Source organism: Rhododendron vialii, chromosome 1a (genome assembly GCF_030253575.1).
Source record: "Rhododendron vialii isolate Sample 1 chromosome 1a, ASM3025357v1".
Taxonomy (NCBI): Eukaryota; Viridiplantae; Streptophyta; class Magnoliopsida; order Ericales; family Ericaceae; genus Rhododendron; species Rhododendron vialii.
In genome coordinates, this window is record NC_080557.1 from 35,783,519 (window position 1) to 35,808,166 (window position 24,648).

Here is a 24,648-nt window from a genome sequence, read left to right on the forward strand (position 1 = left end):
CCTTAACTCTACTAGTTGATATATTAACTAATAATTTATGTACAATATCTCATTTAGTTGTATAAATAGTACGGTCAAAAAACATAACCTCTATTCTAAAAAAATTAACTACGAGGCGAAATAAGAACTTTAAGCCTAATTTTAAACAAAAAATTAATTTTTTTTTAAAGTTGTTGTATTTCATAGTAGACTGTGTTTCGAGAATGCAGGGGTTAAAATTTTACAGTTGTCCTAGATGATTTTTGAGTTTTTATATTTTGTACTAACGTTTAACCAGCGTATTAATTTACTAAAACCCTTTTGAAAAAATTGTAGCGAGTACGTTGGGGTTGACCTTCTCGAAAATCTATTGTTCTTCAGGATGACATGATGAGATTTTATATCGTAGTCTTAAATTCGAAGGAATATTATTCAAGTAAATGGGATTGCAATGTAGTTGAATTTTTTTAAAGCTTGGTCCATAATTTTATAAGCTAACTAGACACAAAAAAAAAAAAGGAAGTTATTTTTATGAATGCGAAATTAACACATTTAGACTATCGATAATAAAAATGGAGAGAAAACGCAGAGTATAATACTTACACCAGTAGATTCTTCTTTTCACTTTCTTTTTATAATTTTTTTTTTTTACTGATTATGAGCTTTACTTGAGGAAATATGTTAGGTGTTCAAATATGAATTACTTGAATTGATGGGTTGTCATTGAGTGTTCAATTAGTTTTGGGTTAGGTGTTCAAGACTTTTAGAATTGAGTGTTCATTGATATTTACATTGGGTGTTCAAAAAAAGACTAGCCCATAATTTTTACATATATTCTAAGCAAAAAAAAATTGTTCGGTTGTTCAGTTGGCCATGGATTCATCTACATAGAGCCGCCTCTGATCCAAACACAACACCAAATATAATCTCTCACGTACATGTAAGGAGGCTCACACGATGAGGCAAAACAAAAGTGCTATGTACACAATACCACCAAACACAATCTCTTACATACATGTAAGATCCATACATACTAGTGCGTATTGGCCCCACATTTACATGAGAGTAGGTAAAAAAATGCTAAAAACACAATATCAAATACATCTTCTCACGTACTTGTGAGCCCACACACAAGAGTAATGTGGGCCAAACATGTATGTAGCATCTTTCAACACACTTAAGCCAAGCAGTCAAACGGGCCCTGAGAAGGTGGAGCTTTTCGCCTTTCTTTTTTTCCAGGGAGACACGGTGGTCTGCCTTTGAGATGGGAGGGAGGGACTAACTACGGCACGGAGCCTTCTTCTCGTTTCTCTCTCATCCTTCTTCACACACACACACATACATATATTAATATATATACATGTCTGTTCTATAGATTCAGCGCCTTCAAAAGTAGGAAGAATCCCAACATGAGAGAACCCTCGTGAATTCGCACGGTTCAATCCGCCCTCGATTCCAATTTCTCCCTCCTTACCTGTCTATTTCAATGTAGACGCCCCTCTCTCCCTTTCTCTCTCTCTCTCTCTCTCTCTCTTTCGGTCCATGTATTGTTCGTGTTTTTTTTGGTTTGGTTTTGAATTGTTGCGATTGGTTCTGAATCGTGGGGTGATTTGAATCTGGAAAAACCCGGCATATGATGCTTTGTTCTGCATTAACAAGTCAGATACAGTCGTGGCTTCGTGATTACGATAGGATTCAATTCCTCGCCGTTGTTCTCATCTACATTCAGGTACATAACAACATTAACGCCCCTCCCTCCCTTCCTCATTTCGTTTGAATTTGTTCGTGCAGACACACCCACAATTTAGGTATCTAGTAATATGCTGTGATATGTGATATCATTTTCGGTTTTTGTGCCACACATGTGTAATTCATGTACATGTATGTTTTCGCCATTGTTTTTTATCCCGAATTAGGGTTTCCTGATCGCTCCGAATTCAGGCACAAATCAATCCTCGCGTCCTGAAACGTGAATAACAAGCATCAAACTCGAAATAACATAATGGAACATATTTTACTTAAGGGGCGTAAATGTAACACTCCGTGGAGTTTTTCATTTTTTCACTTTGTTCAACCTACCATTTGCTGCCCTCTATTTTGCTAGAACCCGAACATAAAATGTTAAAAGGGGAAAGGAGAAAAGGTAATATGATGATTTTCCTCGTGTTCATTTATTCCATCGAAAGAAACTGATATAATTTACCCTTGTTGGTGTTTTTAAGATTGGTTGCGCATTGATTGGATCTCTGGGAGCCCTGTACAACGGAGTGTTGCTGATTAATTTGGCAATTGCGTTGTTTGCTTTAGTAGCAATTGAGAGTAGCAGTCAGAGACTTGCCCGGACATATGCTGTTCTTCTCTTCTGCGCAGTTTTGCTCGACATCGTCTGGTTCATTCTCTTCGCCCATGAAATTTGGTGCGTTTGCTTATTTATTTGCCGCTTGTCTTTTCTTATTAACTTGAGATTTCTACTTCCCGAGATGAATACCTCTTGCATTTGAATATTTCTATTCTTTACGTTGTTGGGTATATAATTCGGAGCAAAGAGATAGCTATACAGAGAAGAACCATTAGTATTTTCTATTTTTTTTATTCACTATTCTTGCTATCCATATGTTTATTGCTAATGGCCAGAATATAAACTTCGAAAAGTTGCAGAATGTTTTACATGCTCTACAACGTTATGGTAAATTGGGAATTTAGGCAGTTTGGATTGTAACTGGTTTCATTTGGGTCACTCAAATTCTTGAATCCATGATGTCCTGAATTAATGAGGGAAATCCATATTATATGCCGTAAAGACATGAGAGTGCTTTAGTTTTTTTTGAAAATAGAGTGCTTTAGTTCTCTCCTCACCATCTATCCTTTGAGAATCTGAGTCATCTGACCCTCTTCTCCCATCTTCATCCAACAAATTCTTCAGGGGTTCCGAATGAGTTTCCAAAGACTACCTCCCATGGAAAAGATATCCTTATAGCAGTCAACTCACCCCATGTCATGCCATAGTAAAAAGCCACACCTTCCCCGAAAGCTTTCCCTGGCACGTGCGCTTTCCTTGGCACATGCAAACTTCGAAATCCATTTTCTCAACAAAGCTTTGCCTGAGAATGCAGGCCTCCTTGTACTCAACCCTCCATTTTTCAGAACCTTTCCAACACCGGGTCCTACCCAACATTTATCCCGAGATCCCAAAGGCAAATAGAAGGAAGGGACCCCACTTTGCTCCCCAATTTAGAAAGAAGCTAAATCATCAATATTCTCCACCTTTTCCCGGATCTCAAAAGTCAAACCATAGTGAAACACAACGAAGTTTGAAAGTTGCTCCTCCTTAGCCACGAAAATTATTTGCATCTTCATCATAGACTTAATCCCCTCTCAACATAGACTTTCATGGAAAAGAGTTCTTCATTAAAAATACCCTGACATATTTCTCTTAAAAATGAAACTCCTGAGTTGTAAATCATTGGTTGTGCCCTCCCTTTTCCATAACCAAAAATGGTTTAAGCTGATGGTTTGTCCTTTCTCCATTTTGCACCATAGCTTTAGGTCTTCGTCGTGTTTTTTTTTTATTAACGTGGAGATTCATATTCATAGTCATGGATCAAGGTCAAGGTGTTTTGATGGTTATGGATAACTGCTCAAGTCTCCAGAGCGCCAGCTATTTACATGAAAGGATTAAGGATGAGAGAAATTCAATTATCCCATCCTCATCAACAATCAAAATCGCAACTTGAATGACCTACTTCACCTCAAAACTAGTTGACTTTTTTGCAAATAAATAAAGCATGAGTACATCTAAAATATAAAAGTGAACTTCAAGTTACCTGTGCCTGTCACAGTTGTGATCGGTAGAAGAGGCATGTGATGCGGAACGGGACTCTCCCCATTGTGCATGTGTGGAAGAAAATTATTTTGTGAGGAATATTTTTTTTTCACAGATCTTAATGTAGGCTTGGCATTCAGACTTATCAAAACAAAGAATCTCGGCTTTGGACTTTTTTATTGCAAAAATTACATTTTTGTGCTGCATGGGTGCTAGAATATGCCGTTGGTCTAGAAAGGAAGCTTGGAAACTCTGCATTCATTAGAGAGAGTTATCGTAAGGGATTCCCAGTAAATAATTCAAAGCTAGAAAGAAGAAAAGAAAATTTGATCCTAACAGAAAGAAAGAAAAAAACATATCACCAGCCATGATTAAGAAAAAGAGTGATGGAAGTTCTATTAGTTTTTTTGTAAGTAATAAATTTTATTGAAAAAGCATCAAGGGGATGCTGCCACCCAAGTACAAAAGCAACTAAGCAAGTGTGGAAAAAAAATAAAGGAAAGGCCAAATAATAAAAAGACCCATACACCAGTCTATACTCCAAAAATTTCTTACATGATAAATAACCATGTAAACATTTTCCTCATATGCACCTTCGCTTGTTTGGCTCTGACCGACTATGATGCACTAAGATAATGCATTTGCATTTAATAACTAGATGCAGTATTGATGATTGTTATTGCAACTCAAAAAGCTTTGTTTGCGTATGCAGGAACATTTCTTCTGAGATATATGGAACCTATGTTATATTTTCAGTGAAACTCACCTTCTCCATGCAAATCGTTGGGTTCGTCGTAAGGTTATTTTCCTCATCATTATGGGTTCAGATGTACAGATTGGGTGTTTCATACGTAGACAGTTCGGCTCCGCGAGAAGCAGATTTTGATTTGAGAAATAGTTTTCTAAGTCCTGCGACTCCTGCTGTAGTTAGAAGTTCTGGTTGTGATGATGCTTTAGGAGGCTCTATTTATGATCCAACGTATTACTCATCCCTCTTTGAAGATGGTCGGGACAACAGTCATTTATATGCGGTATGGTTTCCCTTCTATCACTTCTAGTATTGGTTTTCAACTTCTGCTGCTTTTCAGATCAATGTCTTTGTCGAAATCTAGATGATTGAATCTTTGAGTTTTGTACGTTTATCTACAGAACAACTCTTAGATGACAGTTGCTGCTAAAATTTAGTGTCTCAGTTGCTCGATACTCCTGGTTGAGATATTGAATACGCTGCAGAACCTCGATACTGCAATTCAGTTAGAACCTTTCTCCTATCGAGAAAGAATCATGGTCCCAACCGAATAGGACCCCCTCTCAAATATAAGAATCCCAAAGCAACAAAAGAAAATTGACAAAGTCAGATAAAATCTGTAGTAGCCATCAGATTGTTTAGAAAAAGTTTAGGTTCTTATTTTAATCACATTCTTGTTTTCTAAAAAACTCTATGCAAAATTGATATCAATCGTTAACCTTGCTCTCGATACGCCGCACTTCTCAGCAAAGCCAAGTTAGGTTGAGCCCGTTCAACTCGATAAAACTCGTATTAAGGTTTTTCCTCTGCTCTTATTTTCCTATTAGTTGTCTTTGTTAACAAAATTCATTTGTAGTTGATCTACCAGATGCAAATTCAAACTGATTCTCTAATTACCGCTCAATCTTACTCTCCAAAAATATCGTTGTGTGACACATCAACTTTAACACCTCTGTAATTGTTTAATCTTTGAATATCTGCTTTACTATTCTGTAGGTAAGTAAATGTTTTTCCTCTACACTTTAGACATTTTTCTTGTTGTGATAATCTTATTAGATAACTTTGCTAACCAGCACACTTGACCTCGCCCAACTATTGCCACATCACAATAGGGATACCATCTGTTCCTCATGCATTACCTGATTTCATCCTCTTTATTGCAATTCTGTCTCAAGATTCCTTATTCAAGGACAAGTACATCCTCTAGTTTCTCCTCGACTACCATGCTGTTTTAGCTCCTCTCCATGTTTTCCAAACATTTTCTCTTTAAATTCCACATTTTGTTATGTGATGATCCTTCACTGACACTCATGTCCTTACTGTATGCATTCAACTTGAAGTCTCATACTTTCATAGTCTCGAGCAAGTTTACAAATGATAGATTTTCTATTTGTGCCGTCTAATCTAGTTTAAAGATTGTCGTAAACTTTGCACTTAGCATCTCTAACAGTTCTCCTCAACTCTGTGCTAGCCCGTTTATAGCTCTTAACTTTCTCATTCCGTCATTCATATCATTCTACCACTTTTTAAAGCATTTTTTGTTTTGGTTTTTACTATTGCTTTTACCTCCTCATTTTCCCTACAATTTTTGATGCAGGACAAGATTGAAATAGGGGTAAGTATAATTAAACACAAGAGAAAGGGGCTGTTTTGGGGGCTGTGAACATTGGACATGAACAGTGTTTTGTAAGAAGGAGAAAACGGGTTAGAGAATGATAGGTCTAGGCATCACACCTAGAAAACCCAAGGCATCACACCTAGGGGCTCTTTAGCATCACACCAAAGAGATGATTGCATCACACAATCAAAGAGCTTGAAAGCTACTCAATTTTTCATTCACTCAATCATGATTTGCCGTAAGGCTTACAATCTTATTTATACCCATTTCAACTTGACTCTAGAACGTCCCAAAAATAAATAATCTTTAGACTCCCAAAGACGCATTGAATATAGACTCTTTGACTACATAAAAGACATGGAAAAACTTAATGACTCTTTGATCAACTAATTGACTCTTCAACTTCATTTAACATTAACGACATGAAAAAACTAAATGACACTGTGATCAACTAATTGACTCTAAAGACTTTGACTAGAAATTAAATAGACGACTTGACTAGAACCGAAAAGACACTTCTTAAGAATCCAACCCATGTCTATCCATATCCCAAGTTGGCCCTATTTATCCCACATGTGCCAAATTAAGGCTTAGGCCTTAGAGCCATCCAGTCCATAAGGCCATAACTTCCAACCATGTAAAATTACCAAATTCCCGTGACCTCTTTGTACGGACCGCATCATTCTCCCTTGGTTGGAGAAAACTCGACCTCGAGTTTTGAAGTGTAGAAAAATACGAATCCATAAGCTTTTCAATTTGCATCCAGGGCTTCTTAAAATCTTCAAGTTGACCTTGCGTTCTTTTTTTGGTTGGTCGTGTGAAAGAAAGCGACACTATCTTTGGAATTCCAAACCTGAACTTTCCGGGTATAATAAATTCAATTGAAGTAAAAGAAAAATCTCCTAATTCAACCAAATCTTGGGCAGCATACTTAGGCCCATTCATTCTAATGTCATCTGGCTCTATGTCGGAAAGCTTTGGAGGCAATTTGTTGCCCTCGAATGGTAATTTACTTTCTGAATCAGCAGCTCGTTGCTTCAGTTTGTTGGTCTCAAGAGCACAAGGAACACGAGATTCTTGGGTTGCAACTTTAGCCACTTCAGCAACTGCATTGGCAACCTCTTGGAAGGCGTTTACTTCAAAAATTGGAGCACTTTCAGCGTTAAAAATCTGACTTTCTTCTACCTTGGGAAGATTTGGGACACAACCTGGTTCTTGTGACATCAACTTTGTAGAGATTGTGTCTTTAACAACGTCTTTTGGTTTTCAAGTCACTTGATGCACATGCTCCACACTAGCTTGCTTTGGTTGTGGCAGTTTTGTTATGGGCTTAACATCAGTAGCAACGTTTAGGTGTGAGCTTTTCACGAATCTATTGTGAACACCTTGCTGACAGGTCTGGAATTAACGCGCTGCTCACAAACCTTTACAAGACAATCCTTCACATGATAATGTGAAGGCATATACTTCTCTTGGAGCTTCGCTTTCATCCCTTGCCATGTGTTTATCAGTGGCAATTGCAATCTTCTAATATGACCTTCAAGACCATACCACCACATCTATGCCAAGCCAACAAGTTTAATCTTCGCAAATCTTATTCTTCGATCATCCTTCATCTCATGGTATTCAAAAAAATCCTCAATTGACGCAAGCAAATTGTAGAACACTCTACGATTATTTCTTCCATCAAAATCTGGAACTTCTATATTTATGGCTCAAGGTATATTGTGGCGCATAGGATCTCCCACTTTGTGAGAACATAGTGGAGAAACCGTAAGCTATGATACCAAATTGATGCAGGACAGATTTGGAATAGGGCTAAGTATGGTCAAACACAAGGGGAAGGTGCTGCTTTTGGGGCTGTGAACAGTAGACATGCATGGTAATTTGTAAGAAGAAGGAGATGAAAGGGTTAGAGAAGGATAGGTCTAGGCATCACACCTAGAAAATCCAAGGCATCACACCAAAGAGATAATTGCATCACATAATCAAAGAGCTTGAAAGCTACTCAATTTTTCATTCACTCAATCATGATTTGCCATAAGGCTTACAAATCTTATTTATACCCATTTCAACTTGACTCTAGAACTTTCCAAAAATAAATAACCTTTAGACTCCCAAAGACACATTGAACATAGACTCTTTGACTACATAAAAGACATGGAAAAACTTAATGACTCTTTGATCAACTAATTGACTCTTCGACTTCATCGAAGACTTCATTTAACATTAACTAATGAAAAAACTAAATGACACTTTGATCAACTAATTGACTCTAAAGACTTTGACTAGAAATTAAATAGACGACTTGACTAGAACCGAAAAGACACTTCTTAAGAATCCAACCCATGTCTAGCCATATCCCAAGTTGGCCCTATTCATCCCACATGTGCCAAATTAAGGCTTGGGCCTTAGAGCCATCCAGTCCATAAGGCCATAACTTCCATCCATGTAAATTACCAAATTTCCATGACCTCTTTGTATGGACCGCATCAATTTTGCTTTGATACAGGACCTTTTCGCTGAGATTATTCAAGGACTTTTTCATTATCCGCATATTATCAGTTTATGTCTTCCAAAGTTGTTTTCTTTGCGCATTTTGAATTTCTCACCTTAAAGACTCCACCATCTAGACCGTGGCTTTCTTATATCTTTGCTGGTTCTATTTTTCCCTTTAATGTAAATTACTAGTACAAAGTTGTGTGTGTTGTAATGTTAAGGTCTCTCCAGGGAGAACCTTGTGATCTCTATATCTTTAGTTGTCTGTGTTTGTGACAGGAATGTGTATCATATGTTATGACAAACATGAAACAATAGGATGTAATTTGGTTTTTTCCGCTTTGAAACAAAATGTTTCTTAACCTCATATTTCTGTTGTTAGAAAACTTTGAAACAAACACACATATGGTTCGAAGTTGCCTGTGTTTCATGTTGTTTCTTAACAAGAGTCGTAGACTGCTAGGACACACAGATGCACCTCCTATGCAGGATGTATGTCAGACATATGTCACGAGCCCCCATGTATCGTGTCTTTCACTTTTTGGTTTTGAAATACATGCTTCAGGCACACATTGTACTCTTGCCTTTTAAGTGGGTGCACACTGTATCTTCTAAGGACTTAGCAATGACAAGCTTGAAGAAACACAAATAGAGGTGAAACGCGAGAACTAAATATGTGGACTTCTGCACACTAATGCCTCTGAATTTTGGGTGTATAAAACCTCATATCTTTCAGTTTCCTTTATTTTTGGTGATTACTGGAGTTTTTTAAGTCTTTCCAGGCATTCAGTCTCGATTCTTTTCCAACATAAAACTGTAAGAAATGAATTGTTTGTCTTTGTTTCAATGGAAGGATCGTTTTCTCTCAATGTTATTTGGCCTGTTCAATAAATAAGCTTTTTCAAATATGTTTCCTTTAACCCATACTGCTTTTTTATTAGAAACTTGATAATGGGAATGATGGATTACTCAACTTACTTAATGCCTCAGCGAGCATTTATAAGATTAACATATATGTTTCTAAGTTAAGAGGAGCATTTATAACTTTTACTACTTAGCATTGTTACCATATTTACTAAACAGAAAATTTAAATTCTAGAGGCTGGCGCCTGAACGCCACGCCTCACCTCGAGAGGAATAATTGTGCATTCGCCTCTAAAAACAGTGGACACTTTGCAGAGCTACAAAAGAGTATAGATAAGTCTTTAACTGTTTCCTGTGTCATGCACACACTCGTCAAGCAACAAAAGAGGATAGAAAGTCAATTAGAGTTTTTTTGTCGGCAGTTTCATCACTGCAAATATGTTACTATTGGGGTATGTTTTTTAGGAGTTGAGATAGTTTCGTTTGCTGCAAATTATCGTTTTAGGATATTTCTATCATAATTATAGCCTATGAGTGCTAGTTTTCTCATGCGGTTGCAATCCAGTCCGTTTGGTTAGAGCTGTGTGGGCTGAGTTTTAGAAGCTTTACTACGAGTCTTTGGGCTTAAGAGCATCTACATGTATGGCCCTTTGTTTGGAAGATCATGGCTGAGTGGAAGTTTCTTCTTGCCAAAGGAATGAATGGGGAACTTTTAGTTGGTTTGGGTTGGGAGCTAAACAAACCCTTGTGTAGTCGGGTTTTATTTTCTTTCTTTCTCAAAATTCTTCGAGTGCGTGGGAATTTCTGCTCCAGAGCTTTTCGCGACCCTTTTGTTGCTAAAATCTGTATAGAAAAGAACATGTTAATTAGACGTTTGTTCAATCCCAGTGCCTTAATATTGCTGTATAGGCGTTTGGCTCTCAGACCAATATTAATTGTGCTTTCATTATCTGTTTGTAGGGTCACAACCCTGGCATTGGTTCTGGTGTGTCTACACCTATCAGCGAAGCTTCTGAACTGAAGCTATCCATAGGCAGATCTTCTCCGGCTTTGAAGGTAAGCTGGCTGACCATGTTGTCCTCTTTCTTGTTTTGTTTGATCAGCATACATTGTCCACTTATCATAGTTCTGGTATGTCATGATTATCTTTTTGCAAGTATTTTATTGTTATTAGTTTTCGTTTTACCTGAGTAACTTGTGACATTAGCAACTCTAGTAAACATCATGGGCAAGTGAAGAGTAATCTTGAATTTTGTTTTGTTCACGTGAAATTGAGCGAGTGCCCTTTTGCTGCACTATTAAGATCAGTTAATAGTGCAGTCATGCATGGTAATATTAGCTGACTTAATTGAGGAGAAGTAAAACTTAGCCAAGTGAAACACTGAATTCTTTTTAGAAATTAAGTCATTTATGTTATTTTGTTAGTTGGTTGAGAATTAGTACGACCAGTCAACGTAATTTGCCAGGTGATAGTTTCGTCGTTGCAATCCAGAGGGAGGTTTGGCCGAGAGGGAGCCTGGGGCCGCACTCAATTCTTTTTTTTAAAATTTTGCATTTGTTTTATAAATGGTCTTCCATGTAACTTTCTCTTTTTAATCACTCCCATATATTTTGTATATCATTTCATTCTCAACTTTTTATTTCAGAATTAGAAACAATTCAATACACTGGCGAAATGAGATGTCTAATTCAAACATAGCCACCACTTACGATTTGAAAATCTCTAATGCATAATGTCCAAAAATTAAAAGTGGTTAAACCATGGGATATATAAGCATTATATTTTAGTAATTATTTACAATTTTTTTTTGCGATAGTCTTGCTTTTTTCTCTCCATAGACGGAACCCATAACACAATTCTAATTTGGGGATTTTCGAATAAAATTTGGGAAAAAAGATATTATTTCTAATTGAAGCAAGGTTGATAAATATTGCATTTTAGTTCTTGTGTATTGAATAATTTGAATCTGTTGTGACAATTTGTGTTGTCTTTAACTTTCATTATTATTATGGTAGTTTTTTTTTTTTTTTGGTTATTTGTAGCATAAAAGTTTGCTTGTTATTCTAGCATTGCTTATCACAAATTTTTTTGGTTAAAGTGTGTGTAAAAGGTGCTCCCACTAGCCCTAATTCCTAGCTCCGCCACTGTCCATATCAAGATCTCATGTTTAGTATTTTGTGGAATTTGAGCCTCAATATATAGTGTTATACTTCTAATAACCTCCTCGGTATGTGAACCCGGTGAAGCCCTCCTTCCCCCCTCTCAACTAGGAAGACATCTTGTCTACCTTTGAGTATGGAGACACAACTTGGAATCAACAGTGTAAGTACTTATCTAAGCATTCTGCTGCTTGTTCTCCAAGCAGTGAATCGTAGGGTAGTCTTCAAAGGACAGGTTCTAAGAGTGCCTTGTGTCCACTTCGTCGAAAGAGTAAGTTGAACTACAGCTTTTCGAGAAAAAAAGAGACGTTGCTTTATGTTGTTTTATGATATCATCTTTTAGAGTTCTTACTCTGATGCTTTCCAAACCAATTTTTGCTTCACTATCTCTCTCTTGTCCATAGGCACGGTATGTGGAAAATTATGACCCCAAACATCCCATTGTGGACCAGTACCCAAGACAAGGTTTAAGTTCATTGTCCCCATACTGTTGACCAGAATCGAAGTATCTTCATTGGAGTTTGGTTAAAGAGACTACAATAACTTCAGAAACATTCCTCTTAAAGCAATTTTTTAAGTCTAGATTTAGATTACACTTATCCCCCACCCAACCAAAAAAAAAAGTATGACCCTTTATCACTTCGGCCAGTAGGTTTTAGACTTCCCCACTAGAACGTTTGATTCTTCACATTATGGTTCAGTTGCTATCTGTCATTTAGTCAGCTGATGGGAATGTGATGTGGCTTTGACTCCAACCATAGCTCGACTCAAACACAAGGATATCTATGTGATGAGAAACATGTCAAAATAACAGTTTGTTTAATTCCATCCCAATTCTCCCACATTCATGTTTCTCTCTGACGAATATTCCTTCTCCACCTTTTCTCCTTACTTTATATCTCTCTATGCAAAGCCATTTGGTTCCACCTAATTAGATGGTCGGTCAAGGGGTTGGGGGCAGAGGGTAGAGGGAAGGCGAAGGGGAGGGGGTTGTGTTGGGTTTTTGCCCATGTGGTAATGTTTTGAAAGAAAAAGAAAAGGTTGGTTCGTGGTGTATTTGTTGGCTGAAGTTAATTTCCTTGGAAGTTCTCTTGAGATGGGGTTGCCGGCTGTGCATTTGATGCTTCACCTCCAGAAGGTTCTCGGCTATTCAAGAGGTTTTTTGTGCTCCATTTTGCTTTCTGCCCATGCCTTGTATTTAAACAGGGTTTGTGTAGTGATTTGAGTGGGTGTGTGAAAAAGAGTCAGGAAAACCAAACTATAAGTGGGTGTTTTTTGGTAGATAGAAAATTGTGTGAGTATTGTGTGAGTGAGAGAGAGATAAAAATAATGTGAGTGAGAGAGAGATAAAAATACTAGTGAGCTTGAGAGCTTGGATTGGGGTATTTCTTATCTCATTGTGCTCATACAATATTAATGGAAACTGTTCTCTCTCCCGTGGAGTAGGCATTGAGGCCGAACCGCGGGTGGGATCAAGCTAATCCCAAAAGGTTGGGCCTTGAGAGGGAAGATGGAGGAGAGGCCATGATTGGGGAAGGTGGTTGTCTGTTGGGGGAGGGGCTATAGTTGTCTGGTGCTTCCAGCTCTGATTCACTTGCGAAAACAGGGGATTCCTCACATGACCCGATTTAGGCACAGCCTTTTCCAATAGCCCTAACCTCTTCTCGGAACTTTTTCGTCTTCTTGCGGACCCTCACAGCACCAGTGGCACATATGCTCCACAACACCATTGCCCCCCCCCCCCCCCTCTCTCTCTCTCTCTCTCAGCACCAGTGGCACACATGCTCCACAACACCATTGGCCTCTCTCTCTCCCCATAGCCATCGGACATGGCAAATCATTTTGTAGATGTGTGGTTTAGTCTTCTTTTTCACCATGTCGGAGGAGAAATTGCAAACTACCATCCATACACTTTAGCTTTTTATATGAAATTTAAGTCTGTTTTCAGGATAGCCCTTGGTCTCACGATCTGTCTTAAATATGTGAAGCATGAAATGTACAAGGGGAGTATGCTGTATGTCTCAAGGCCTTTACGTGTTGGCACAAAGACTGAAAATATCTACTTATTTCAGTTCTTGCACTTGTTTAAACTGTGAGGATCAATCAGAGTAATTTATGTTTGAGCATGATGAATTCTAGCCCACATAGTAACTGATGTCAAACTTATGAAGTACTAGTTCTCTCTATTTTGTTTTCACTGATAAGTATCGCCATTTGCAGGATGAGAATGCAGTAACCAAGTTTCAGAGCTTTTGAATTCGATCAAGTGAAGTCAAATTTAGCTTAGCATCTACTCCCCACTTTTTTGTTTATTTATTTATTGATCCAGATACCATTTCTATAAAAAGACTCAATTCAGCAGCGGGTTATGTATGAAAGAAGTGAGTTTTTGTACAGTTACCCAGTTATAGCATTCTTTTCCAGGACAAAAGATCGCGATCCCATAGTCGTAAAGCAGAACCAGTCAGATGTCCCTTTAACTTGTAAGTTGTAACGATGCCGATAATGAGAACAAAGTTTTCCCTGCCCGTTGTCGATGATGTGATATGGCATTGGTTCCTAAGCTTTAATGGTTTGATTTTCTCGATATAGTTTTGTCGTTTCATCGATTTATTCAAGTTTCTTGACAAGTAATCTACTGACCTTTGTCCAAATTATTTAGGGAAAAGGGCCCTTTCTTACTCCTTTAGGGACACTTAGGTTGATAAAAGAGAACTGGGAGTTCTAAAATTGTATGCTTGTGAAGCTGCTGCCGTAATTGACAGAGACTTTCTCAACATGTGCTTGCTGCCCAATTTCGCTTTGGTCGTGTTTTCATACCGATATGGGAGAATGTTTATGCAAAAAGCCTGGCTTGGGGATAATTAAACACTCGCCTCAAAATTTAGGGATTGAATCGATACAATTTGTACCTCGGGGATAAGAAAAAATAAACTCAAGTTTGTTTGACTTAACTTTTTGCTGTATTTTTGCTACTGTCTTTTTTTGTTGTTTTCTCCTATTTTTTATTAAATCAGGCCAAATCTTTTTTATTAATCTTTTGTCTCAAGGAGATGAATAGAAAAATATAAACATACATTCCAAAGTCAAAATATATATACAACGCTAAAGATGCTTAGAGACAGTTGTTTAATTTTACATTTTTCTGATTCATCAAAAAACGAACTATTAATCCAAGGAAATTGTCTTGAATGTAATAAAAATTAAGAGAAAATAACCAACAAAAAACAATAAAAAGGTAAGCTGAAACGAAAATCCTGATGATTTGAATTTATTTAAGCCCAGACCCCTTTCTGAATATTCCGATTTGAATTTATTTAGGCTTAGACCCCTTTCTGAATATATTCCTCATAGAATTAACTTGATAATTCAATTTCCGGTTGTGTAACTCCATTCAAGTAAATTACTAGTACTCCGTATTAGATTCAACTGATGCTAGAGAATGAGTTGATATCATTAATGGGAGCCAGGATCCTTCGTTCGGAAAACTCATGTGTTTCTGTACCGAGGTGTTTTCCGGCAGTGAAATTTAAAACACAAAAAAAAAAAAATTCAAACAATTCAATGGCTGAAAGACCCCTCAGCACATAGACACAGAATTTTCGGGACAGAGGAGATCGGACTCCATTAATGTATAAGAAATATAAACTTTTCTAACACGTGATAAAGAGGAAGAAAAGAAAAGAAAAGAAAATCTCCCATAGGAGGAGAAAGGGTACGAGTCCGTTTTAGTACTAGGGCTTCACTCCGAGTCCTGCTACCGGTACAGATTTTTGTGCACAGATTGTGCACAGATTTCGTTGTGGGGCCCACCACGGGTCCCACACAAATCATCCAAGTCGTTCATTAAATGTAAAATATTTTTTCAAGGGTCTCCGTAAAAAATAAGCTCAATCCAATACCTATAGGTGCTTCATCCAACCATCTAACTTTTCATTCAGATTTTCGGATAATGAAAAGTTATACGATTGGATCGAGCATCTATAGGTATCGGATTGAAATTATTTTTTACGGGGACCCTTGAAAAAATATTTTACATTTAATGAACGGCTCGGATGATTTGTGTGGGACCGTGGTGGGCCCCACAACAAAATCTGTGCACAATCTGTGCACAGATTGTATGTGTGTGTAGCATTTCTGCATCCGGATCCACCCTTTTAACGCCAAACGTCGTCGTCTCGTTTTACCCAATTACGTAAACCGCTGTCCTCTCTCTATAAATATCTCATCGCCTGTACAACCAGAGCGGCGCTAGGGTTTCAGTAGAATTATGCTTTCGTTAGGGTTTCAGAAAACACGAGGGAGGAGCTAGGGTTTGATAAGTAGAGTCGATACATTAGCTAGGGTTCTTCTGCCGATCAAATACTAGTGAGAGAGAAACTTGGATGTTTGTTGTACGCCTGATATTGCAAATTCCTTGATTGGATTCCAATAACAGTACGGTGGATCAAGGGATCTATCGTCAGGCTACATTGAACAACACGTATATACAGACATCTTCGTGTATATACCTCTCCCTTTAGCTCCGATTATTCTAATCTTAATAGGATTTATCGGTGACAAGGTAGATACACTTCTCTACATCCATCGTTATTACAGTAGTAGTTTGCAATTACTAGGTTTTTGTATTTTGGATTTTGTTTTATAGTAGTAGTATTTCTGAAAATGCACTTTGGGGGAGGCCGTGATGATGTTTGGATGATGAAATAAATCAGACGGATTCCCAATGATTTCTCTTTCTTTCTTGAAGAGATGATTACACAACCAGCTACTTCTGACTTCATCATCCTGTGCTCTTCCCCCAATCCAATATCAATATTTTTGTTTTCTGGTATATAGTTTTTGGTATTAAAGTTAGTATTAGTGGTTTGGATAGGGTTCATAAATGAATGCCCCGTTTACTTCTTTTTTTTTTTTAAAGTGTTTATTTCTCGTTTTATAAGACGAGACAGTTCATTTTCTCACAATATATCATCTTTAATTCAAATAACGGAATGGGGCCTCGTCCAGTTAAAAACCTGAGCTTGAACGATCAATTCCGGTGTATTAGGCTCATTAATCTTAATTTCGAAATTCTGAAAAGAAAAAAGGAAAGGCCGGTGATGTGATTTTATATTTGCTACTCTTGATTGGATTCTTTATGAATCCTACCTGATGATTCCTATCCACCAAGATCTCTGAGGCCTTTCTTTTTGCCATTTTTTTGGTTCTTGCTACGGAATTTGCCCCTCTTTATTTGATATGCGGTATGCACATTGTTGCCTGCATATTTGCCTAAAGATTTTTAGTTATACTGTTTGATTTTCGTGACTGATCTTTTTTGTTTTCGGAGCAGTAGCTGGAGCCTAAACTCAAAACTATTAGAAGCATATGTGATACATTGAGAACCCATGGTGTATCTGCATGGCTAGTGGACGATGAGGTCTACCGAATTTAGTTGGTTCACCGGCTTGGATATTTGAGTTATCAAAAAATATGCTACAAAGTTTATCATCTTGTGGATGAGGAGGGAAGCCCCCCATAATGTAATAGACTGGTGATTGTCCATCTCAAGGCATGAAGTAACGTGCTTTGAACATAGTTTAAATGGATTTCCTACATGCTTTGTACATAATTTAAATGGATTTACTTTTCTAATGTTGGCCATCCTGCCAATTCAGACATGCTTAAATAGAGTTTATTTAATCAGCTACATAAAATAATAATGACATGCTTAATTTAATGCAACTTCAAAGAATATTTAAAAATAATACATTTTCTTTAAGATGTGACTCATATGTTTAATTTGATGATTTTTTGTTCTTATCAACCCTCTTTAAACAAATGAAATCAACTTAAAAGGAGAAACTAAAAGGTAATCAATTGAAAAGGAAAGTGTATTTTTGGAAAGTGTATATTATCCTACAGGTCAATACATAAGTAAAAGGATTAGAAAAGTCTCCCTAAATAGGTTTATATATAAGGAAACATTTATTAACCAAAAGGCTAGGATCATTAGGTGAAGACGATTTGACGGTTGCAGAGGACATTGGGTTTATATGTTTAGATAAAAACTGCCATGTTTTATAATATGGATATAGATTTTAGTTTATTTCCCTAACATCAGAGCTGAGACAGATATTCATAAGGTGGGGGAGATTTCTTGAAGAAGCTGGTTCGTTCTTTTTTGCCCATTCGCCTTTCTTTTCGAACAAGGCATTTTAGGCCGGTCAACAAGCAACCCCGGACTTTTTGAGATAAAATGAATTTAATTTTGAAGTGCAAGTAACAAAATTAATATCTTGATTGACTGGGTGCAAAATATAATTTAATTTAGAAAAACTTTTGTGAAAATACATGATGTTTATTTATTGGACTGTCCTTTTCTCATTAATTTGGTACTTTTTGGAAAGGAAAATACGGATGGATAGGTAAACAAAGGTCACAAAAGAAGCAATCCAATGAAAATTTTCACCTTGTAACAGCAATTATAAGTTATAATTCCACCTCATTTGCCTTTGAACACTTAATACAAGACTGATCTCAGAATGGATGAACCAAGCATGTCAGATGAGCAGAAAAAATCCATGCAAAATGCATACTTTTCCCAACTTGATTCTAGCACTCTCCACTAATACAAAAGGCAAAAGCTAGCTGCTTTAGCAACAAAGTAGATACTAGATTTACAAGACGAGAGAATCATATCCTTCAATTCAACCCAAAATAGAGTAAACCCACAAGAAAAAAGACGAAAAAACGAAACAAGCAAGAGAGAACCTAACCAACCCATCCTGGATAAAACTGGGGTCCACATTTTGATCATTCTTAAAAGAACCCAATCCCCTTAACCACATAGGGAAATGGAAAGCCGCTTCCCAAAGGGCGGTCCAACTTGAGAGTTAGCCTTCGTATAGCAATTGAAACCAGCAACAACTCTTTGACTACTCTTTGACTAATTTGCCCCAGTAAAGAATCGTAGACCGCCCCCTAAGTAGAACGCGAAAGCTAGCAACAATTTGCCACAACCCTTTTCTCCGACACTGCGGCCAATTTAGCATCCTTTGGCCCGTCTCCAGTACTTTTAACAGATCCATTTTCAAAAAGCTTAACATCCCCATTAGTTTGAACATCCAGAGCAGGCTCCTTAATGAAATCAGATGCAGCCTCCGAAGGCTTCTGTGATTTCAGTTCCCCATTTTCAACAGAAGTCTTTCCTTCCCATGCCTGTATTGGTGCACACAGACTAAATTCAGCTTAGCTAACTATCTAGATGACTGATACACAAGAGGAAAGAACATGACCGATGTGATATTGCTGAGCTTCTTAGATGTAAATAATTTAACTACACTTTGCTGAGGATTTTGGAAAAAGTTGATAATTAATCAAGGAATTGAAAGAGTCTTGCCTGCTTCTGAAACTGCTGTTGCTTGGCCTTCTTCTCCTGAATTGTTTTCTGGCGACCCTCGTAAAAAACAAAATCATTCAAGATACATGTCTTGCTAGAATGATCCTTGAAAATTTTGAGCATTTGAAGACCCTGCTCTAATTTGACCTGCGCACAAAGCCATGGAATTTAGGATTCAAAAGTACAATGAACAGAAGAAGAGAGAGACGGATCCATGGGGAGGGCAAAAAACCAGAATATCATGCACCTCTTGAGTGTCCCTACTGTTAGTGACAGGCTTGTTCTCATTATTTTCAAGGATTATGTGCTTCAGCAGACTGTTGGACACATCTTTCACAATGTCCCACTTCACAGGGAAACAACCGTTCCACTTGTCTTGTTGCCAATACTCGAAATTGTTTTCAAAATCAACTGGTCCTATCATCTCCGCAACACCAACAAATTGCCCACTGGTATTAACCTAGACACAAACAATTCCAAAATAAATGGCGGAGTCAAAGAATAGTCCTAACTGTCCCATACCCTTGATCCTTTTTCAGAGATAGTAACCCGTGAAACAAAATTGTGAGATTTTCTCCACCAAGCAAACATCTCAGTTAGTTTTTGAAGAAAAGTTTATGAAAAAAAAGAACAAATTTAAGTAAATATGTTTCTTTAAGAAGTCCGGAAAAGTTAAGGACCAAGAGTATGGGATGGAGTTAATATAAACGAGATAGTCCTGATAAAGTATGTTGCTTACAGAAAAGAAAAGAAAAACAGGGCAGCCACCAGACTTCTGCAGAGCCTCCTGGTATGCTGCATCAAGCTTTCTGTTACCATTTGGTGTGCTGGCCCAAACATTATACTTAATGCTCTTGTGTACATCATCCTCACTGTAAGATTTAATGATGAAGAACTTAGCATCACTGTAACTCTCAGGGAATTCTACTTTGTTGTATTGCTCATGTCCTGGAGTCACAACCACACTAGACTTATCCTTCTCATCCGCATCAGTTCCATTCAATGGGATGTTCTGCCCCTTCACTGCCAAGGGCACAGTTGTAACAAAACCCTTTTGGTCCTTGGAGCTCTTGGCTCTTGGTCCCCTGTTCAGCTCATTCATACCATCTATGTTCTCATTTCCGTAACCAAAGACACCACTGCTTCGCCCCCGGGATTTGTACTTGTTATCAAAAGACAACCACCCATGTCCATATGTCCGTGAGTCATAAGCGTTAGATCCAAAACCAAAACCAGTTCTAAAGGTGCTTCCATAGTGGCCATATAACTTGTTGGAGTATATATTGTTCGTATATCCATTAGTGGTGCCCATGCTCTGTTGGTGCAAACCCTGCAGATGACATACAAATGCAGGAGTCAATATTTCGCACATGCATTAATGACCAAATCAATCCACCATTGGCTAGAAAACGATCAATACAATGCAGTTTGACTAATTACACTAAAGCTGCCACATTAATGCTTCCATCTAACTACCAATACCACTTATAGGAGGGGAAAGTGCAAACTTGGAACCCAGTGAGTTTGAACTTAATAGGGCACTGCTTGACAGAAACATGCAATTTGGCTTCGGTCGACAGACTCTCATCAAGAGGCCAATTCCAGAACAGAACTGACCCAGAGAAGACCTGCCCTGTCTGTCAAACAGGATAATAAAATACTTGAAACCGAATGCATTCAGAAGCAAAGGAAATATAATACACCTATTTCTGAAAATTTAGAAGATTGACTAACCGGTTACCACTGCATATTGAACGCACTTGGTGAAACTTAATACCCATTTTCACCAGAACCAGCACCTTATCTTTAACTTGAAGAATTCAAAAAAACAGCAGCTAAATACTTTTTTATTCAAAGCACTTGACTACTTCAGCAACTAGAAGGTCCATATTAAAAATTACTGGTAATTAATTTTCGTTTCACCAAACAGGTCCTCAGTGTTTCAACATTTGCCCAAGGCTGGATGAGAATATCCTTATACCACAATTGGAATGTGTCAACATGAAGAATATTAACTCAACACGAAATGACCTCACTTACAGTGAGATGAGAATGAGGACGAAGATTCTGATTCCTTGATGCTGGCGCATTATTTGCATGTGATCTCGATGAAGCCATCGATGTGCTGGTCACAGGCCAAGAATACACATCTGAAAACATTGAGCCATCCAACCATGGGTTAGGAGACTTCATACCATCGAAGGCAGTTCTTGGATCTTGAAAACCTGATGCAGGAAAACCACCCCTTCCATAGGAACTATTTGAAGTAAAAGACGAGTTCTGATACTTTTGTTTTGCGGGTACTGAACCAACCTTTCCCTTTACAGCACCATTGGTGGTAATGCTGCTTGAGTTTCCCTTAGCAATATCCACAGACAAAGGTGCTTGGTCAGCAGATGCAGCAGTGGGGATTTCTCCTTTGGGAAGGGCAGCTGGAGTAGGGTTGTATGGTGCACTATTTGGGGTTAGGGGCTGGAGAAATTGAGTAGGATACTGGTAATGCTGAGCCCCATAGAGCTGCCCATCATGTCCCATTGTTGGAACTGGGGAGCTAGCTGGTGAATAAGGCCCATAGGAGGCATACCCGTAACCATTGTACATAAATGACCCGTTGTCCCCATACACTCCCTGAAAACAAAAGTGTAACAAATAACATAGCATTAAAACATACACACATTTCCTCAGAAGTCCCAAAAAATATTATTCACATATAAAGCGAAAACAACTTTTTTTCAAGTAACAGAACCTACAGAAAAAGTATCAAGGGATGCCACCAACAAACAAAAGAAGGCCCAGAACAAAAAGGCCCTACATATCATGAAACACAAAAATGTGAACAGAAATACTTACGGGAGGCATTTCAACTCCCTCTGGGTTTATATATCTGGAGTATTCCTCCCATTCATTACCAGTCCCTCCATAACCTAGGAACAAATGCGCAATAGGTCTCGTCAAGAAAGCATATCTATTGTTCAAAAAATGCAATATCAACACTTTGCGATATAGAAAGCAACATAAGGATGCAGCAAAATTGTGTCAAAGTATGCACTCTTAGGATAATCGAACAATACCAGCTGTCACACGATAGTTCTTCCACACACTATTATTTAGGAGTACCAGAAGTCTATAACATATCTTACCGAGGGGCTGTCATCTTACCTCCATAGTAATATGGATTTGAGGGATAACTGCTGGGGAGATAGCACATCGCTGGATCCACGCACTCCTGCAATGAAGGGGTCATAGAACGTTCGGTCGACTGGATCTGGCTATTTGCAGCTTTAAATGAATCAACAGCAGGCTACACAGAAGATAACAACCACCACCTTAACCACTCACTGGTGAAAATCAGCTTCTCACTAACATAAACTGAGAATTAACTAAGAAAAATTAAAGGGAGGAGCAGCAAATCACCTTCTTTGCGGTCTCAGGAGGTACTTCTAGGGCCTTGGCATGAGAATCCAATGATAAATTTTGCAGAAAATCTGCAGCTTCTATGGAAGTGAAGTAAAGGAAAAAATCCAAGTCTTCAGATAAAATAACTTCTTTTTTTTTTTTTGTTTGAGAATAACTAAAAACTCATACTTATCAGAATCTTTGCTCAACCAGTGGGTTAACTGAACATGGGTGAAATTTGAAATCTCAAGACTTCATATCATTGAGGGGTAAATTACAACAAATAGCCCATGTTTCAAATTTTAAAAATTTCCACTCAATTACTAATCTAAAGAACCGTAATCACCAGTATATTACACATAAACGATTGGGGGAAAAACTCAGAAACAGCAACACAAGAAACAGAAATTTTTATTATTATTACCAAAAGTCAGGGCTGCAAACAAACCGCTCCTTATCGGCGGCTTGGCTCGTTTAGTAATTGAGCCGAGCTCGATCTCGAGTTTTAGCCTCGTTTACTAACGAGCCAAGCTTAAGACTCCAAAGCTCAGCTCGGCTCAAAAAGGGCTCAGCTCGCTTACAAGCCGAGCTTTGGTGTGATTGAGCTCGTCTCGTTTACTAAACAAGCTCGAGTACACCAAAGCTCAGTTCGGCTCGTTTGCACCCCTTACAAAAACAACTCTCAATTGAAGAAAGCATTCAAGCAAACAATAGGCAACAGAAACGATACCCAAAACTCAAAAAGAACAGAACCCAATATTCCAAAACCCCGTACAACAACCAACAATAAAACCACACAAAGATCTACAGTGACAAGAAGAAACAAAAGATCAGTAAAGCAAAATAAACAAAAATAAAATCAAAAGAACAAAGGGTACCCATGTGATTAAAGTTGGTAAGGATACGATCTGCGGGAGGAGCGACGGCGGCCATCAGCGGATCTAAAACCCTAGTTCAGACGGGGGGGGTCAAGTCGTTTCAGCCGCCAAGGGAGGGGAAAATGAAAGGGTTTTGAGGGAAAGAGGGTTTTGCTCCATCCAAAAGTGGTGATTCAAATAGCACCACCGTTTCACTTTCACTATAATGCGCACCCGCCCCTCTATTTTCTTTAATTTTCTTTCTAGCACCACATGCCGTCCCCCGCGGGGTGTTTTGGCTAAATAATTCATTTAGCTTATTTCCTTAAATTTTTATTAAAAAGATTTTGCATTTTTTGTTTCACTTCAAATTTCTATGAATTATCAGTACCATGAATTTTTTATTTTTTCGATTTTTCTCATCGAGACAAATTAATAATTCACAAAAAAAATTGACAAAAGACTAACAAATGAAAAAAAATAACTTATTTAGCCAAAACACCCCTTGTTTGGCTTAATAATCCCGTATGATTTCTTATCCAAATTTTATTATTTTTGTTAGTTTGAGTCAATTTTTGTAATTATTCGATCGTAATTTTAACAAGTAAAAATTATGATTTAAATCTTTAAAAAAATACAATGAAGACAATAATAATCCAAAACATATAGGATTTTTGAATTTTTCTAGTATTTATTCAAAAGAAATTTGGTTTAGTTCTTTTTTTTTATTCTTTTTTGAGATGATTCAATACACAAAAAATTGACATAAAACTAATAAAGCGAAAATAAAAAAAGACAAGACACACAAATAATTCGGCTTAGTTATTAAGCCAAAACAAACCTTCGTTATTTTTTACTTTACTCGTAATACTGCCAAGTGTCATACAGTGGTTGATCAAGGCTTTTGTTTACATGATAGAAATTCAAGCTCACTTTGAATGCTCGTAATTTTTTGTGGAAATAATAATTTGATTATCATGAATCAAATTCCTCGTAGTTCAATATCAGAAGTAATTCTATTCCCGCGTTTGGAATAACTCAGTAACATTATCTTAGGATATCCACAATGGCATAATTAAAAGTAATAGAATTCTAAAGTTAACAGTGTTGGTAAAAATTATGACTCATCATAGTGGTATAATCAAATTTAGCAACCTACTTAGAAATAATCAAATTTTGGACTTTGTATAACCAAAACTATCTTTTGTCAATAACCAAATTTAATAGACCACACATATTCTTAATCAAATACATTCGTCATTACGCACAAACGTTATCTCTCTTGCGCTCTCTCTCTCTCTTTTTAAACAATGTTTTCAA

The 24,648-nt window shown here is 37.6% G+C and overlaps 2 protein-coding genes, 2 long non-coding RNA genes and 2 other non-coding genes across 8 annotated transcripts; 4 read left to right on the plus strand and 2 right to left on the minus strand.

The window, feature by feature from the left end:
* Window positions 1-1,156: 1,156 nt before the first annotated feature.
* Window positions 1,157-14,219, plus strand: LOC131332934 (uncharacterized). 2 transcript variants are annotated; one of them, XM_058367249.1, is made up of 5 exons: window positions 1,157-1,708; window positions 2,202-2,395; window positions 4,515-4,833; window positions 10,504-10,587; window positions 13,912-14,219. In XM_058367249.1, exons 1-5 carry the CDS (start codon window positions 1,613-1,615, stop codon window positions 13,945-13,947), a joined length of 729 nt encoding a protein of 242 aa, XP_058223232.1. In that variant the 5' UTR covers window positions 1,157-1,612; the 3' UTR covers window positions 13,948-14,219. The 2 variants fall into 2 exon arrangements, with proteins under 2 accessions (XP_058223232.1, XP_058223228.1); XM_058367245.1 differs by having other exon boundaries at window positions 1,160-1,708; window positions 10,492-10,587.
* A 1,696-nt stretch (window positions 14,220-15,915) lies between these two features.
* Window positions 15,916-17,328, plus strand: LOC131335826 (uncharacterized). The gene is made up of 2 exons (XR_009202657.1): window positions 15,916-16,255; window positions 17,027-17,328. It is a non-coding gene; the product is annotated as an uncharacterized LOC131335826 (long non-coding RNA).
* On the minus strand, window positions 15,975-17,030 carry LOC131335831 (uncharacterized). The gene is made up of 2 exons (XR_009202660.1): window positions 16,073-17,030; window positions 15,975-16,042 (listed from the first exon to the last, which is right to left on the minus strand). It is a non-coding gene; the product is annotated as an uncharacterized LOC131335831 (long non-coding RNA).
* LOC131309108 (small nucleolar RNA R12) lies at window positions 16,384-16,475 on the plus strand. The gene has a single exon (XR_009194779.1). It is a non-coding gene; the product is annotated as a small nucleolar RNA R12 (small nucleolar RNA).
* LOC131308931 (small nucleolar RNA SNORD24) lies at window positions 16,786-16,876 on the plus strand. Its single transcript, XR_009194610.1, has one exon. It is a non-coding gene; the product is annotated as a small nucleolar RNA SNORD24 (small nucleolar RNA).
* A 913-nt stretch (window positions 17,329-18,241) lies between the features above and the next one.
* Window positions 18,242-23,537, minus strand: LOC131318621 (YTH domain-containing protein ECT4-like). Of its 2 annotated transcripts, none has more exons than XM_058348540.1 (9): window positions 23,377-23,537; window positions 22,490-22,569; window positions 22,235-22,376; window positions 21,926-21,999; window positions 21,116-21,703; window positions 19,815-20,405; window positions 19,323-19,535; window positions 19,076-19,222; window positions 18,242-18,894 (listed from the first exon to the last, which is right to left on the minus strand). In XM_058348540.1, exons 1-9 carry the CDS (start codon window positions 23,402-23,404, stop codon window positions 18,676-18,678), a joined length of 2,082 nt encoding a protein of 693 aa, XP_058204523.1. In that variant the 5' UTR covers window positions 23,405-23,537; the 3' UTR covers window positions 18,242-18,675. The 2 variants fall into 2 exon arrangements, with proteins under 2 accessions (XP_058204523.1, XP_058204516.1); XM_058348533.1 differs by having other exon boundaries at window positions 23,350-23,490.
* Between the last annotated feature and the right edge of the window lie 1,111 nt (window positions 23,538-24,648).